Source organism: Leucoraja erinacea, chromosome 19 (assembly GCF_028641065.1).
Source record: "Leucoraja erinacea ecotype New England chromosome 19, Leri_hhj_1, whole genome shotgun sequence".
Taxonomy (NCBI): Eukaryota; Metazoa; Chordata; class Chondrichthyes; order Rajiformes; family Rajidae; genus Leucoraja; species Leucoraja erinaceus.
The window spans coordinates 31,787,241-31,801,870 of record NC_073395.1 but is presented as its reverse complement, the minus strand read 5'-3'; the positions used below and the strand labels follow the sequence as shown (position 1 = coordinate 31,801,870).

Sequence of the window (14,630 nt, the reverse complement as noted above, 5' to 3'; positions counted from 1 at the left end):
ATACTAGTCAGAAGGTAGAACAGTGGCATTGCATGATTAACATGGTACATCATTAAAGACAATGGCCCTGCCCCCAGTAAATGCACTCAAGGCTGTGCTTAAGTTCCACTGAAACCAGGAGCCATGCCAGAAAAGGGCCATTGTCACATCATAAGGCTAGATAGTCACATTATGTTGGCCATGGAAGAGCTCTGTGTACACACATGCATGCTCTCAGCTCTACTTCAACTGGTAAGTGCCTGTCGAGTCTTGGTAAAGGATATGAGCTTTCTCAAAACATCTTTTTGGAGGAGACGCTGGTAATTTTCGAATGCCCTCAAGAGTTCTATTATACAAATAAAAGATGGTCTGAGTACTCCAGATCGAGTTATATTTATGGCACTTAAGTTTTGTGTGGTGGAAGCTGCATCCTAAACTTATAACCCACTGTTTCAGTCGAGAGTGGGATATGAGGGATTCATAACACTCAGCCAATAACCTACCCGGTCATTAACACTATTGTACTCTTTCTACTCTGCTGCTAATATTCAGTTCTGTTGGTGGCAATGGAACTATAGTTAAGTAGAATACACAGTTACTCCACAGTGTGCTTTGCACTGGTGACCACAACTATTTTATAATTTTTTGAAATAGGACAATTTGAGGAGTTCAAAGTGATACATTGGCGACACCAATGAATGAATAAATAGTTGCTGGAGCACTTGTGGTGAAAAAGATAGGAATGTAGACTGCAACTTAATCCATTTTCAAGAAACATGACTTAATTATACAGTTAACACATAACCATAGAAATTACTGCGTTAAGTTGTGGCTTTATAAAAAACATACACTTGGTGGCAAATTGCTGTGAACAGATGAACACTTAAGTGTATTTTTATCGTCTGTTACAACTCATCATTTTGTAAAGAACACATTCTTGTATCACATCAAGAAGTAAATTGTTAAATTGATGTAGTCTGCTTTAGCAGACTGTTGGCTGAGCAAAAAATATTGGTCAGGGCACATGGTAGAACTTGCCTGCACTTTAATCTCTCAAGGGAACATTTTCTCACTTGCATGTTGCAAGAACTAAGTCGGCTTTTGCATCGTCCCTGTGTTTGTTGTAAGACTAGCTTTTAGTTTCCATTGTGTTAATTGAAATGTCCCACTATGTCTGCAAATCTATTCATGGTTTTACTTTGATGGCATCTCTTGTCTCCATTGGACAAGTTTAGCTCCCAGATCAGAAGATCGTGGTTTGAAGCTAGAATCCATTTAGTCTGAGATGACTCCGTGCAGTACTGACTGATTATGAAAAGTTAGAGCTGCTATCTTTCGGATAAGTCATGAAATAAAGGTCCATCAACACCGACAAAATAGTTCTAATTGGTACTAGGGTCACAAAGTTGGCCACTCCATATGGATAAACCACAGAAAATGAGGGGGAATGTGGAAATGCAATATGAAATGCATAACGATATGCTGTTCTGAATCAGTGCAAAGTTTACATGATGGATCAAATCTGCACAGAAAGAACCATGGGTTTTCTTACACTTATCTTTGCGACCGTGTAAGATTCTTGTGCAAGCCCATGCACTATTGTGGATGTCGAACTTGCGTACAGATGGTGGCAGCTGAGAAAACCACCCTGCTTTAGCACTAAATTCTGCGTGGGCTAACCCTCATGGAGTCCAGTGGTGGAACATGAACAACTGCAATGTCTCAGCATTTGGACCTAGTTGGGAATAGCAAGTCCATTTAGTACTTGGAGAGGTATGTTGGAAACGAGAAGGGTGAGTTTAAGATGATTCACTTGAGTTCATGTGAATATGTTTAAAGGTGACTTTTGCCGTTTTCATTTAAAACATTTTTAAAATCTTAATTTTTAATTGCAATTTATATGCAACGATTTTAAACAGCATTAAATCAACAATATTAATGTCTTAAGCCATTTTATAAGAATTTGAACAATGATTGAGGTTGATAATAGACGATTCAGCTTAAAGTGCCTTTTACAGCAATTAGTAATATTTATCTGTATAAAGGTCAGATTCACAAAACGTGTTTTGAAAGCTGTATGTGGATATCACCATGATGTGCCATACAAGTGGTGCAAGGATACCTCTTCAAAGTCTTCACAGAAAAATTGCAGTTACTCTACACTTCAGGTCATTTACAGTGCAAAGTACTGAGTCTTTCAGACAGCAATGTTGAAGTGTCTCTGAGAATTAAGGCACTTTGCTTTTAAGGTTACAGGAATTCCTATTTAGCCATTTGTGTGGCTATTTTACAAAGAATTCATTTTCTATGCCTTTGGCATGCATGATTTTGAACAGCTGTATTCTGAGGAATTACATCTGCTAATTTATCCTAATGAAAACGAACAGTTTGAAGTTTTTGTCTGAAATGTATTAAACAAAATGTTGGCATTTTGTTACAATGCGTTTCCTTGATGCCAGCATAGAGTTCTGTCTTTTTGAAATATTATTCTGCTGCCTTAATGTCTTGACCCAGAAAGCATATGTGCTCTTAATGGAAAACCAATGTACTGGTGCTTCATATCCGAAGTATTATGACAAACTTTCACTTTGCACGTCAGAACCATGTGGGAAGTAACATTTTTCACTGTAAAATGTTTCTATTCAATGTCATTCCATACAAACAATCACAGGATACTCTGTCTAGAATTACACCTCCAGGCAGGGCAAAAAAATTATAATAAAAAGGTCTGCATAGTTTGTAAATCTTTGTGGTCAGCAGAGCTTTTCAGGCTGGAAATAGTTTGTTGCCATTCAAATTTGTTAAATATTATGTTGTTTGTATTAACAAAGATGCCAAGCATGGAGTTTTTGGCATGCCAGACTGCCCAATTTTAACCGATTACCTTTTTGCTGGACTCTCTTTATTACTTTTACCAACCAATATTGTCAAATGAAGATTGTTAAACATCACCCAGAAGAAGGCACAATCTAAATTAAAAAAACATTTCAGATGGAATGTGACTGATTTGACCACCCAGAAATGAACTTGTCCTGGACTGTGTCTAAACCAACCTCCCTTCTATTGAAGGTACACAAAATTGCTGGAGAAACTCAGCGGGTGCAGCAGCATCTATGGAGCGAAGAAAATAGGCGACGTTTCGGGCCGAAACCCTTCAATCTCCTCCTCCCTTCTATTGACTCCATTTATACCTCACTCTGCCTCTGCAATTCCAGCAGCATAATCAAGGATAAGTCGCACCCTGGTCACTCCCTCTGCTCCCTTCTCCCATCAAGCCAAAATCTATAGAAGTGTGAATATGCACACCTCCAGATTCAGGGGCAGTGTTTTCCCCAGCTGTTATCAGACAAATGAATCATCCTACCACAACCAGAGAGCAGTCCTCAACTACTATCTACCTCTTTGGCGACCTTCGGACTATCCTTGAACGGACTTCGCTGTCAATTGGTCGCCAAAGAGACTTCCCATGTCCTGCATCTTCCTTCAACAAGTATAATTTAATATTTGTTTAGTTGTTTGTTTACTGAATATCACAAACTCAATGAAAATGTTAGTATTCTAATGTTTGCTTATTTCTTTGGTATTCTGGTTTTAATCTATACTTCCAGTAGTTTGGTTAGCATATCAACTTGTTCTAAAGGTTTGAACAAAGCCTTGAAAACTGATGATTTTTTTTGGACTCTGTCCAAGATTTATTCTGAGATTATTTACTAAAATATGTATCTGATATTAATTGGTGCCCAGGAGAATGCAATTTGTGTATTGTCCTGAGTTTGATAGAATATTCATCTTGATGTTAATTGTGTGTGTTAATACTGCATGTGTAGATTAATACAGCAAGGTAACAGGTCCTTGTCCCACCACCACCATCTGCTAGCATTAATCCTACTCTGATCCCATTTTATTGCCCCCATACTCTCATCAACTCCCCCAAAAGCAGAGTAAGGGCAATTTAAAATGGGAAATTAAATCACTGACCTGCACCTCTTTGCGATGTGGGAAGAAACTGGAGCGCCCGGAAGAAACCCGCAAAGTACAAACTCTACGCAAACAGCACCTGAGTTCAGGAATGAACCAAGAATGCTGGAACTGTAAGGCAGCTGCACAAATGTACAATACCCATGATGATTATTTATTTTTATGTGGATTTTGAGGTTTTGTTAATATTCTTAGGCTTCGCTAAATGTTCGATTTGTATGCGTTTTATCGGGCTTAGGTAGTATATACATTGACCTGTGTATCACAGGAAATTGAGTCAATAGTTTAATCATTTGATCAGGAAAGCTTAAGGTGGTGTCACTTTTAGGGAAGTCGAGCAATGGAGGATTATTGAATTCCCACATTAATGTCTTTCTTTATTGATGAGGTGGAAAGGTCTATCAGCTGCATTCAATATAAGACAATGATTTGGGAAACTTTACCATCACGCAGTCATTTATCATTATATCGCCCATTAATCATGTGATCCACAAAGCTCACCGGCATAATGAAGGTGGTGCATATCCTGAAGCAAATGAAATGTTCAGAGATCTTTTACAAAGAAAATGAATGAGCAAATCAAATTGCAAAGAAGTCTCTGTGAATTGCGCAGGGGATCAACAGTGTTTTCTATTCATTACTTCAGGACTACATCCAGCTTTTGATAACTCGTCTTAGTCAATGAAACTCATGGCAATGGAGGGGATGAAAATGAAAGGAATGTTTTTGGCAGAGAGCTTGTATGGCTGTGCTGTTCCAGGAACAAAGTCTTTGTGAAGATGAAGCTCAGTTCTTGAAAACCAAGACTGTTGCGTAAGTCTCTTTGATCAGATGTGGACCTATCTCACTTTGTAAAGCTGCAAAAGGAAAATGGCTGCACAAAAATGTTTTTCTAATCCATTTGAAAATGGTTAAATATTGTCCGGCACCTGTAAATTAAAACATTTCCCTAAAATTTCCTCAATGAACCTTTACTACCACAGGACCAGCCTTAAACTTAATTGCTGTGAAAGGATAAGGACAATAATTGACATGTAACTACTCTACAGTATATCAATGAAGTGAAGTATTTTTCTTAAGGGGTTGAATTTCTCATAAAGGTTAGATTTGCACTAAACGTTATAACCTTTATCCTTTATCTGTACACTGTGATCGGCTTGATTGTAAACATGTAATCTTTTCTTTGACTGGATAGCACACAACAAAAGGCTTTTCGCTGTACCTCAGTACACGTGGCAATAGTAAACTAAACTAAAATTGTGCAGAAGGCTGAACAAGTATCAGGTTTAATTGGAGCAAGGGAAGTGATAATTGAAACTGGAATGTAGGGTTCTGGAAGAAGAATACTACCCTGAACTGGTTGGGAGCAAAGGATGGATTGGAACAGGGGAGATGTGAAATGTTAAAAGTAATTCTGGTTTTAGTTGCAGCACAGAGGGTTTCCGACATGAGAAATTTAACAACTAAAAGCAGACAAATTAGGTTAAATCCATAAAATAAATGGATGCTATGGGCTGTGATGAGAAGATATGTTTCTTTCAAACCCAACCAGCCCCTACCATCAGACCCATGAGCATCTCTCTCTCATTTGACCCTTTGACCACCATCTACATTTCATCTTAACATGATTTGACTTGTTTCTTTTTTTTTCGATCCCCTCATCATCATTATTATTTTACCCAGAAACTATAGTAACTGCTCTTCTCTCCCATGATCTTTTTTACTCGTGTCTACTTGTTGCCCTTGTGAAACAGGTTGCCAGGCTGTCATTCGGGGTGCCTGAAGGAAAGTATTTCCACTTCAAAGAACCCTGCAGGAAACCAAGGAAACCCGAGCCACCAGTTTTCCTGGTCCAACAACACAAAATATCAACAACATTAAATCCAGGTTAAAATTCATGGTGGACTTTATGGGCATTTGAGAGAGAATAGTTTAGAGACAATTAGGTGAGGGAATTGGATTGATTGGATTGCTCTAACGGTTGTCATAGATTTAACTGACAGACCAGCTTCTTTCATTAGGAAATGAAAATCTAACATAAGAAATTTAGGGTTTTTTTTTGAGGGAGTGGTTATCATGTTGCAAGGAACTAGTTACAGATTTATAATTTTCTTCACATGGATAATAGAGTCATGGAGTGATATAGCGTGGTAACAGGCCCTTCAGTTCAACTTGCCCCACCGACCAACATGACCCATCTACACTAGTCCCACCTGTCTGCATTTGGGCAATATCCCTCTCAACTTGTCCTATACATGTACCTGTCCAAATGGATCTTAAACGTTGTGACAGTACCTGCCACAACTTCCTCCTCCGGCAGCTCGTTCCATACACTCACCACCCCATGAGTGAAACAAGTTACTCCTCAGGTTTCTATTAAGTCTTCCCCCCCCCTCACCTTAAACATATGTCCTCTGGTTCTCGATTCTCCTGCTCTGACCAAGGCACTGTGCGTCTACCCAGTCTATTCTGCTCATGATTTTGTACACCTCTAGAAAATCACCCCTCATCCTTCTGCGCTCCAATTAATTTATTTCTAATCTGTTTAACATCTCCCTATAGCTCAGGCCCTCGAGGCCTGGCAACATCTTGGTAAACTTCTCTGTACCCTTTCCAGCTTGACAACATCTTTCCTATAAACTGCTGCCCAGAACAGAACACAATGTTGTAAATGAGGGCTCACCAACATCTTAGTTAACTGCAACATGACCTCCCAACTTCGACAGTCAAGATATAATTCTTACTTTTACTGCTCATCACGTTACTTGCTCTAAAGCAAAAAGTATTATTTTGAAATTCAATAATTAGTTAACAAAATATACATTCGCTTCTTAGAACCATACTACATCGGCTGATTAAAGGGTCCAAATTTAGGCTGAAAGTGCATAATTGTTGAGTATATTTTCAACAATCCTAACCATTAAAATAGCATGATAATTGAAGTAGGATTTAAACTGCTTATATCCCATTAGGCATTTTAAAGAAAATATAATTCAATAAAACAGTAGTCTTATTAATAGATAAATGCTACTGAAAGATAATTAGTTTTAAATGTACAACAAATAATGTAATTTCAGGATGCTTTTGATATTGGGTGATAGTGTAAAATGGCTGGTTGTTCATAATGCATTCCTCACTATTTTAATTCCTTTGTAGTCCAAAGACATGAAAATTAGAGATATATTTATCAGGTGGTTGAAGCGGTATTGGCTTTTATACCCAACCATCCACTGTTAAAATTATACTCTTCAGAAAAGAGATAACAGTTTTAAACATAATTTTAGGTAATGAATACTCAGTTTGCAATGCCAATTTCCACTGCAGCTTTGAACAAACTGATATGCAGCTAAAATAATTTATGAATAAATTATGCTCGCAGACCAAACAAGAAAATAAATATAATGTCATTGACAGTTATATTCCCCTTCTTTGATATGTTCTTTTTCTCTGATATGAATACTGGAATGTTGGAATAGCAATAGCTTAAGTTACAAGCCCATGTGGTACTGCACTAGCAGTGTAATCACTTGTTTTGATGGTCATTGTTTTATCCCAGAGGCTGCTTTTGAAGCTGTTTTGTCAGCTCAAGCCCTTTTCTCTGATTATGATTATGGTTTAGAATTCTGTTATTGTGAAAGGCTGAACTGGGAACACACGTCTAGAATTTGTGTCACACAGTGTGTTTCTGTGTAATGCACCATGCAAAAATGTTTCTAGTAAATGTTCAATAAAGAAAATGGGGAACAATTAAAATGTTCCTTCTACATCTTGCTTGTCCCTGACAAAAGCTAATGCACAATCCACTCCCTTGCTACAAGACCTGGGTCCAGACTTGACAAAGCGTGCAAAACTTATCATACACAACTATTTGGGTCTCGCACATTCTAGAAGTTTGGACATTCTACCTGGCATGTGCATTTGCCAACTGCAAAATATTTTTTAAGCCTGCATCTGTTCAGCAACATTATCTCCCAATGGCATTGTCCAAGAAACCACATCATTATACCTCAGTTATGTTATACCACAGCACAAAATATCAATTTATTTTCGTTGGTTGAACTGTGGATGGTCACATCCGAGGTTGGGTCGGCACATAATGTCAAAACTTTATGAGTCTCTTACTATTCCAAACCCGAAGAAATGAGTTAGGATATGGATGAAAATCTGCGCTTTATGCCCCTGCTCATACCTTCTGGCAGTGATTCCATAAGTTTCAGCTGTGGAAGGCACCTGGCTTATCTGGAATGGGTCCAAAGCAGTTGCTGCATTTGTTTGGCAAGGCGGCAGGATATTCTTCAATCTGTCTCACTTGCAGAGGGGAGATTGGAATAGATTCATTTCCCTGCTCACAGCCAGCGAGGTGGACAGATGCACACACATTTGTCTTGAACAGGCACTCAACAAAACAGGGAATTTATTGCTTTTAACTGTCAACTACATTTTTATCAGAATGTAGAAACAAGGAACAGCAGATGCTAGTTTATAAAATAAGACACAAAGTGCTGAGGTTAAAGGGCCTGTCCCACTTTCACAACCTAATTCACAACCTTTTTTACTCGTGGACATTTTTCATCATTGTGAAAAAAACGCCCCGACCTACTTGATGCAACGAGTACCTACGACTAGCATCACAACCTACTTACGACCTCCTACGACCTCATGACGACCATGCTGCGAGTATGTGTCAAGGGCAAACTCGGCAGAGGTCGTGGAAGTGGGACAGGCATTAACTCAGTGGGTCAGGCTGCATCTCTGGAGAAAATGGATGGGTGACGCTTTGGGTTGGGATCCTTCTTAACACTGATAAAGGGCCTGTCCCACTTTCATGACCTAATTCACGACCTCTGCCGAGTTTGTCCTTGACTCATACTCGCAGCATGGTCGTCATGAGGTCGTAGGTAGGTCGTGATGCTAGTCGTAGGTACACGTGGCATCAAGTAGGTCGGGGCGTTTTTTCAACATGATGTAAAATGTCCATGGGTAAAAAAGGTAGTGAATTAGGTCGTGGAAGTGGTACAGGCCCTACACTCAGATCAGTCCTAAAAAGGTCCCAGCCTGGAAGGTCACTTGTGCACGTACTCCAGAGATGCTGCCTGACCACCTGAGTTACTCCAGCACTTTGCATCTTCTTCAATTCCATGTAAATTTCATTTTGTGTGTGAAGGCAGTTGTTTGTATTTTGTACCCTTGTTAAAGTTACTGTTTGAATAGGAATCACCAAATGATTTGCAGACAGAACAGCTCTCTGGTTCATTGTTTCTCTATACAGGAGAAGCACTCCATCATTCTCTTGCCATTTACTTTTCCCTTCATCTCGGTTGATAAGGGTGCAATTTCATAGAACATAGGGCGGCGTGGTGGCGCAGCGGTAGAGTTGTTGCCTTACAGCACCTGATGTAAGGCAGCACGGTTAAATCCTCACTAGCGCCATATGTAAGGCAGTAAGGCTAAATCCTCACTATGGGTGCTGTCTCTACGGAGTTTGTACGTTCTCCCCGTGACCTGCGCGGGTTTTCACCGAGATCTTTGGTTTCCTCCCACACTCCAAAGATGTAGTTTGCAGGTTAGTTGGCTTGGTATAAATGTAAATTGTCCCTAATGTGTGTAGGATAGTGTTAATTTGTGGGGATAGCTGGTTGGAGTGGTCTCGGTGGGCCGAAGGGCCAGTTTCCATGCTGTATCTCTAAACTAAACTAAAACTAAAATCATAATGGAACGATAGTGTTGGGCAGCTGGTAGAGCTGTTGCCTCAGAGCAGTGGAGACCCTGCTTCAATCCTGACCTTGGGTGCTGTCTGTGTGGAGTTTGCACATTCTTCCTCTGACCCCCTGGGTTTCCTCCGGGTGCTACGGTTTCCTCGCACCTTCCAAAGACGTGCGGGTTTGTGGGTTCATTGCTCTTTGTAAAATTGCACCCAGTGTGCCGGGCGAGTGGACATGAAAGTGGGATAATGTGGTACTAATGTTAACTGGTCGATGGTTCGCTGTGGATTCAGTGGACCGAAGGGCCTGTTTCCATGCTGCATCTTACAATCAATAAATAAATAAATAAATATTGTGCCTATAATTCCCCTCTCACTCAGTTCTTTTTTTTCTGGCAGTACCCTGCAGCGTTGATGAACCTGGGCGCCATCCTACATCTGAATGGGAGGCTGCGAGAGGCTGAGGAGAACTACCTCCGAGCTCTTCAGCTCAAGCCTGACGATGCCATTACCCAGTCCAACCTTCGTAAACTGCGCAACATCATGGAGAAACAAGGCTTGAATGTGCACAAAAGAGGAGATGGTAAAACTTAGATGGACTTGCTGAACACTAAACTCGGAAGAATTGGCAAGAATGTGGATGAAAGTCTGTTTTTGTGACCCTGGGGATGCCCTCCGGCATTGAAACCCCTCAGAGTTTCTGGAGATGGTGGGAAGTATTTGGTTGGCATGGGTCTTTTCCACCAGATCTCCTGCACTCGCTCAGTAAAGGCACCTAAAATTGTAGGATCAGTCCAACTTACAGAACATGATATCTTTAGTCTAGTTCTTAATTCAACTATAATTCCTACAACATCTTTTGAAGACTTTTTAACACAATGTCCACGTGTGTTCTTGTGAAGCAATCAAGCCTTCTGAAGGCAAGCAGTCTCAGCTCAGTGTACTCACTGATAGATCAGAGTGCTGTCTTGTCAAAGAATTGGACAGTTCTTGGGTCTGCCTTCTTCCCGCTCGTCCTTTAGCTCTTCAAGGGTAGTTGGACATTTTCCCCCTTTTAAGGCGATGAAGAAATGGAATGCTCCAAGGAACAGTGAAGATTCATTAACGAGGAGGCTTCGTTGGTCTCTATTTACAAACTGACCCTAGTTTTATACAAGCTTGGCTTGTCTTGCATTGGCCAAGACAGCAGAAAGTCAGAACATTTAACTAAACAGACTCAACAACTAATGCTGTTTTGATGAAGGCACACATTATCAATCAACTGTATCTTTCAATTAGTGCACAGAAATGTAACATTCTGCCTACTGGACACAGAGTCTGATTCACACAGCTTTTGTTTAAATGTGCCTTTTTACTTTAGCTTCAACTTACCATTCATATACAAGTTGCAGACAAATCACAGGATACTTTTATTTTAAGTCATTGTCAAAAGCTTTGTGAATTGGGATCATGCACCTGTCAGGACTGGAGGGCAATATGAGTGGTTCTGCCAGGTTATTACCAGTAATTTATTATACAATGGCAGTGGAAGCTTGAGGTTAAGTATTGGTAAAGTGGTCCCACATCCACGTGGTTCTCCTTGTATTCAACACAATGCTGTGTATGATTCTAGTGTAATTTACACAATTGTGATTTAAAGGTGGTTTTGGCTAAAATATATTAAGCTATTGCATTGACTGTGGAAGAGTAATTAAGAGTAAGTCAGGATGGCACAATGGTAGAGCTGCTGCCACACATCGCTGGAGATCTGGGTTCGATCCTGACTTTGAGTGCTGTCTGTGTGGAGTTTGCACATTCTCCCTGTGACCGAGTGGTTTCCCTCCAGATTCTCTGGTTTCATCCCACGATCCAAAGACACATGGGGTTATAGGTTAATTTATCTTTGTAAAATTACCCCTAATGTTTTTCTGGAGTGGATGAGAAAGTGGAATAAAAAATAACTAGTGGAAACGGATGGTCAGTGTGGTCTCTGTGGGCCGAAGTGCCTGTTTCCCTGCCGTAGCTCTAATCTCCAATCTAACCTGAACTATTCCAATTCAATTGAAATGGCATTGATAATGTTAAATATTACCATTGTCTCCCACAACAATAGAAGAACCTATTTGCTTTTGATACATTTAAATAAAGGCAGATTTTTTCAGAATTTTTACGGGAAAGAAAGGAAAAAGCAATGACGTCCTGCATTTGTTCTCCTTTTACTTTCGATTTGTTTACAGCTGTCATAGCTTGATGATTGAATACTTTCAACTGATTTGTCAGCCCCTGGGAACAGATATATGTTGTAAGACTTCTACGTAAGTTAGGACACAAAGGCATCAGTTTACATCTGAACTTGATTCACTTAAACCGAACAGCAGGGACTTTTTTTTTCTTTTTTTTAAAAATGTGATTGCATGGCAGAAATGACTAATTGCTCTGACTATATTGGCATTGTGTTGTAGCAATGATTCAATCGTGGGTTTGTCTGAAAGTTAAGGGTGAAACCTTAACCATGCAGGGAGATTTCCTCTCTGCCTGGCCAATGCTTTCAGGTTCTGAGAAATGCTGATTAAGTATTACATCCGCATTGCTGCTCAGGGATTTCATAAAGTGGAGTAATTTCAGACAGTGCTGAAGAGTACAATGTGTTTACTAAATTAAAAGTTTTATTTTTAAAAAATTGTTCTATTTGTATAAATTATCCAAATTTGTAGAAGTGTTTCCTCTTGTAAAATGACAGTGTATATGCCAGCTTAAATCTCAAGCATTTTCCCCAATTAAAAGAAAGCATTGATGCAAACACATCTTGGCAGTTTTTATGGTGTCTCGCATTGACATTGACACGTGTTCACTACATTGTGTATCTAAATATATCTTGTAACAAATAACAGTGGTAGAATGCAATTTAGCAAATACATTGGCTTAATAGAAACTGCCGAATGTGAACAAACTTTTGCAGCTGTTATGGATCCGGCAATTGGACAAGCAATGGTGTTGTGCATTTCAATAACTCCATTGACACAGTGCCAGCAGAGATGTTGGCACTTATATTTTATTCAAAGAAAGGAGCAAAATCACAAATTAATAACCCAAAATAACAGACAACAAGACACACGTTGATAGCTGACATATGTAGCATCAAAGCCAGGTGCATCAAAGCCAGGTGCATTAACCATTATTAATGTTTCTGAAAGCATGGTGATGAGATGTGACATAAGCCATCTACACGTGCTTAGAGTATAATTTAAAGGTTTGTCTTTTGTCATAACGTATCTTAGAGGGTGGAAATACCTCATACAGCTTGGACACAGGGCCTTCGGCCCAACTTGCCCACACTGACTAACATGCCCCATCTACACTAGTCCCCCCTGCCTGTGTGTGTGACCCATATCTCGCTATCTTATCCGTGTACCTGTCCAAATGTTTTTTTTAACATTGTCATAGTACCTGCTAAAGCATTGTGGAAAAAAATCTTGATTTTGAGTTGATGTTTCATGAAGTGTAATTATTTTCATTTATCCATTTAAAATACAGTTTTGACAATGACATGCTAATAATTTAGTACGTAGAAGATGGGAATACAACATAGGGGTCAGTACGGCGTTTGGACATTTTCCGGATTTCCTTCCACATTCCAAAAACGTGCAAGTTTGTAGGTTAATTGGCCTTTGTAAATTGTTCCAAGGGTGTTGGATAGAACTAGTGTATGGGTGAATGCAGGTCAATAGGTGCAGAAGGAGGCCATTCGGCCCTTCGAGCCAGCACCGCAAGACCAAAGAGCCTGTTTTGCCTGAAATGCCCAGGTCCATAATTAAACTGACGTATTAATTTGCTACGACTAAATTTAGTGTTTTTGAAAACCCTTGCATAGAAATTAATTTTTTTGAAGCAAAAAACACGCTTTATTATCAAGGTTTATTTCCGGTAATGAAAATTGAAAAAAAACTTCAGATGCAGGAATTCCGAAATAAAAACAGAAAATACTGGAACAATCAGGAGGTCAGGCCACAGATGTGGAAAGAGAAACAAAGTTAATATTTCTGGTCTGAGAACAAAGTTCATATTTCTGATGTCTCCTTAATTCTCAAATAAAATTGTCTCATCAGTCCCATGATCATTTCTGCACTAATTCCAAACACAAAAAGCTGGAGTAACTCAGTGGGACAGGCAACAATTTTGGAGAGAAGGAATGGATGACATTTTGGGTCAAGCCCCTTTTCCAGTCTGAAGAAGGGTCTCGACCCGAACTGTCACCCACTCCTTCTCTCCAGTGATGCTGCCTGTCCCGCTGAGTTACTCAAGTCAAGTCAAGAATCAAGAGAGTTTTAGTGTCATGTGTCCCAGATAGGACAATGAAATTCTTGCTTGCTGCAGCACAACAGAATATGTAAACATAATACCAGCTTTTTGTGCTTATCTTCAGTTTAAACCAGCATCTGCAGTTCCTTCCTACACACTGCACTAATTCTAACCCTGGTAAGACTGAGATAAAGATCATTGGATCCAAATTCTTCGTGATCAGGGATTTTAAAAAAACACAGATCTTTTAATTTCTATATAATACTGAGTTTGAGGGGTTGCACCTCTTTATCACATGCATCACATATTTTTTATAACAAAGGAGAGAGTTGAAGTCATTTGGTAAGTACCACATTATTTTCCCATGCTCCCATATTCTGCCTATCAATGCAGGATTGAAATAAATTGACTGATAAATAACTACTTTCACCATTCCCCATGCCTCCAACCAAGGTGTTGATCCACTGGTGGTCTGTGAGACCATTTACAATTCAATTAGATTACATTTGTCATTACAAACAAACTACAGGAATAGTCAGTTACACAGACATTTTTCCATCTCTCAATCTATTAATTAGGAGCGGGCCAGTAGTAATGTGATTGGCATTTACCTATGGGCTCAAAAATGGTACAGAACACGGCACGGTGGTGCAGCGGTAGAGTTGCTGCCTTACAGCGCCAGTGACCCGGGCTC

At 39.6% G+C, this 14,630-nt stretch overlaps 1 protein-coding gene across 2 annotated transcripts in view; it reads left to right on the top strand.

The window, feature by feature from the left end:
* The window catches only part of LOC129706449 (protein O-mannosyl-transferase TMTC2-like), a 172,698-nt gene extending 160,257 nt beyond the window's left edge, over positions 1-12,441 (top strand). For both annotated transcript variants that reach the window (XM_055650758.1, XM_055650759.1), the window contains one exon: positions 10,058-12,441. In XM_055650758.1, coding sequence (XP_055506733.1) covers positions 10,058-10,252 — 195 coding nt within the window. In that variant the 3' untranslated portion in view covers positions 10,253-12,441. The remainder of the gene's footprint in view (positions 1-10,057) is intronic.
* The last annotated feature ends 2,189 nt before the right edge of the window (positions 12,442-14,630 follow it).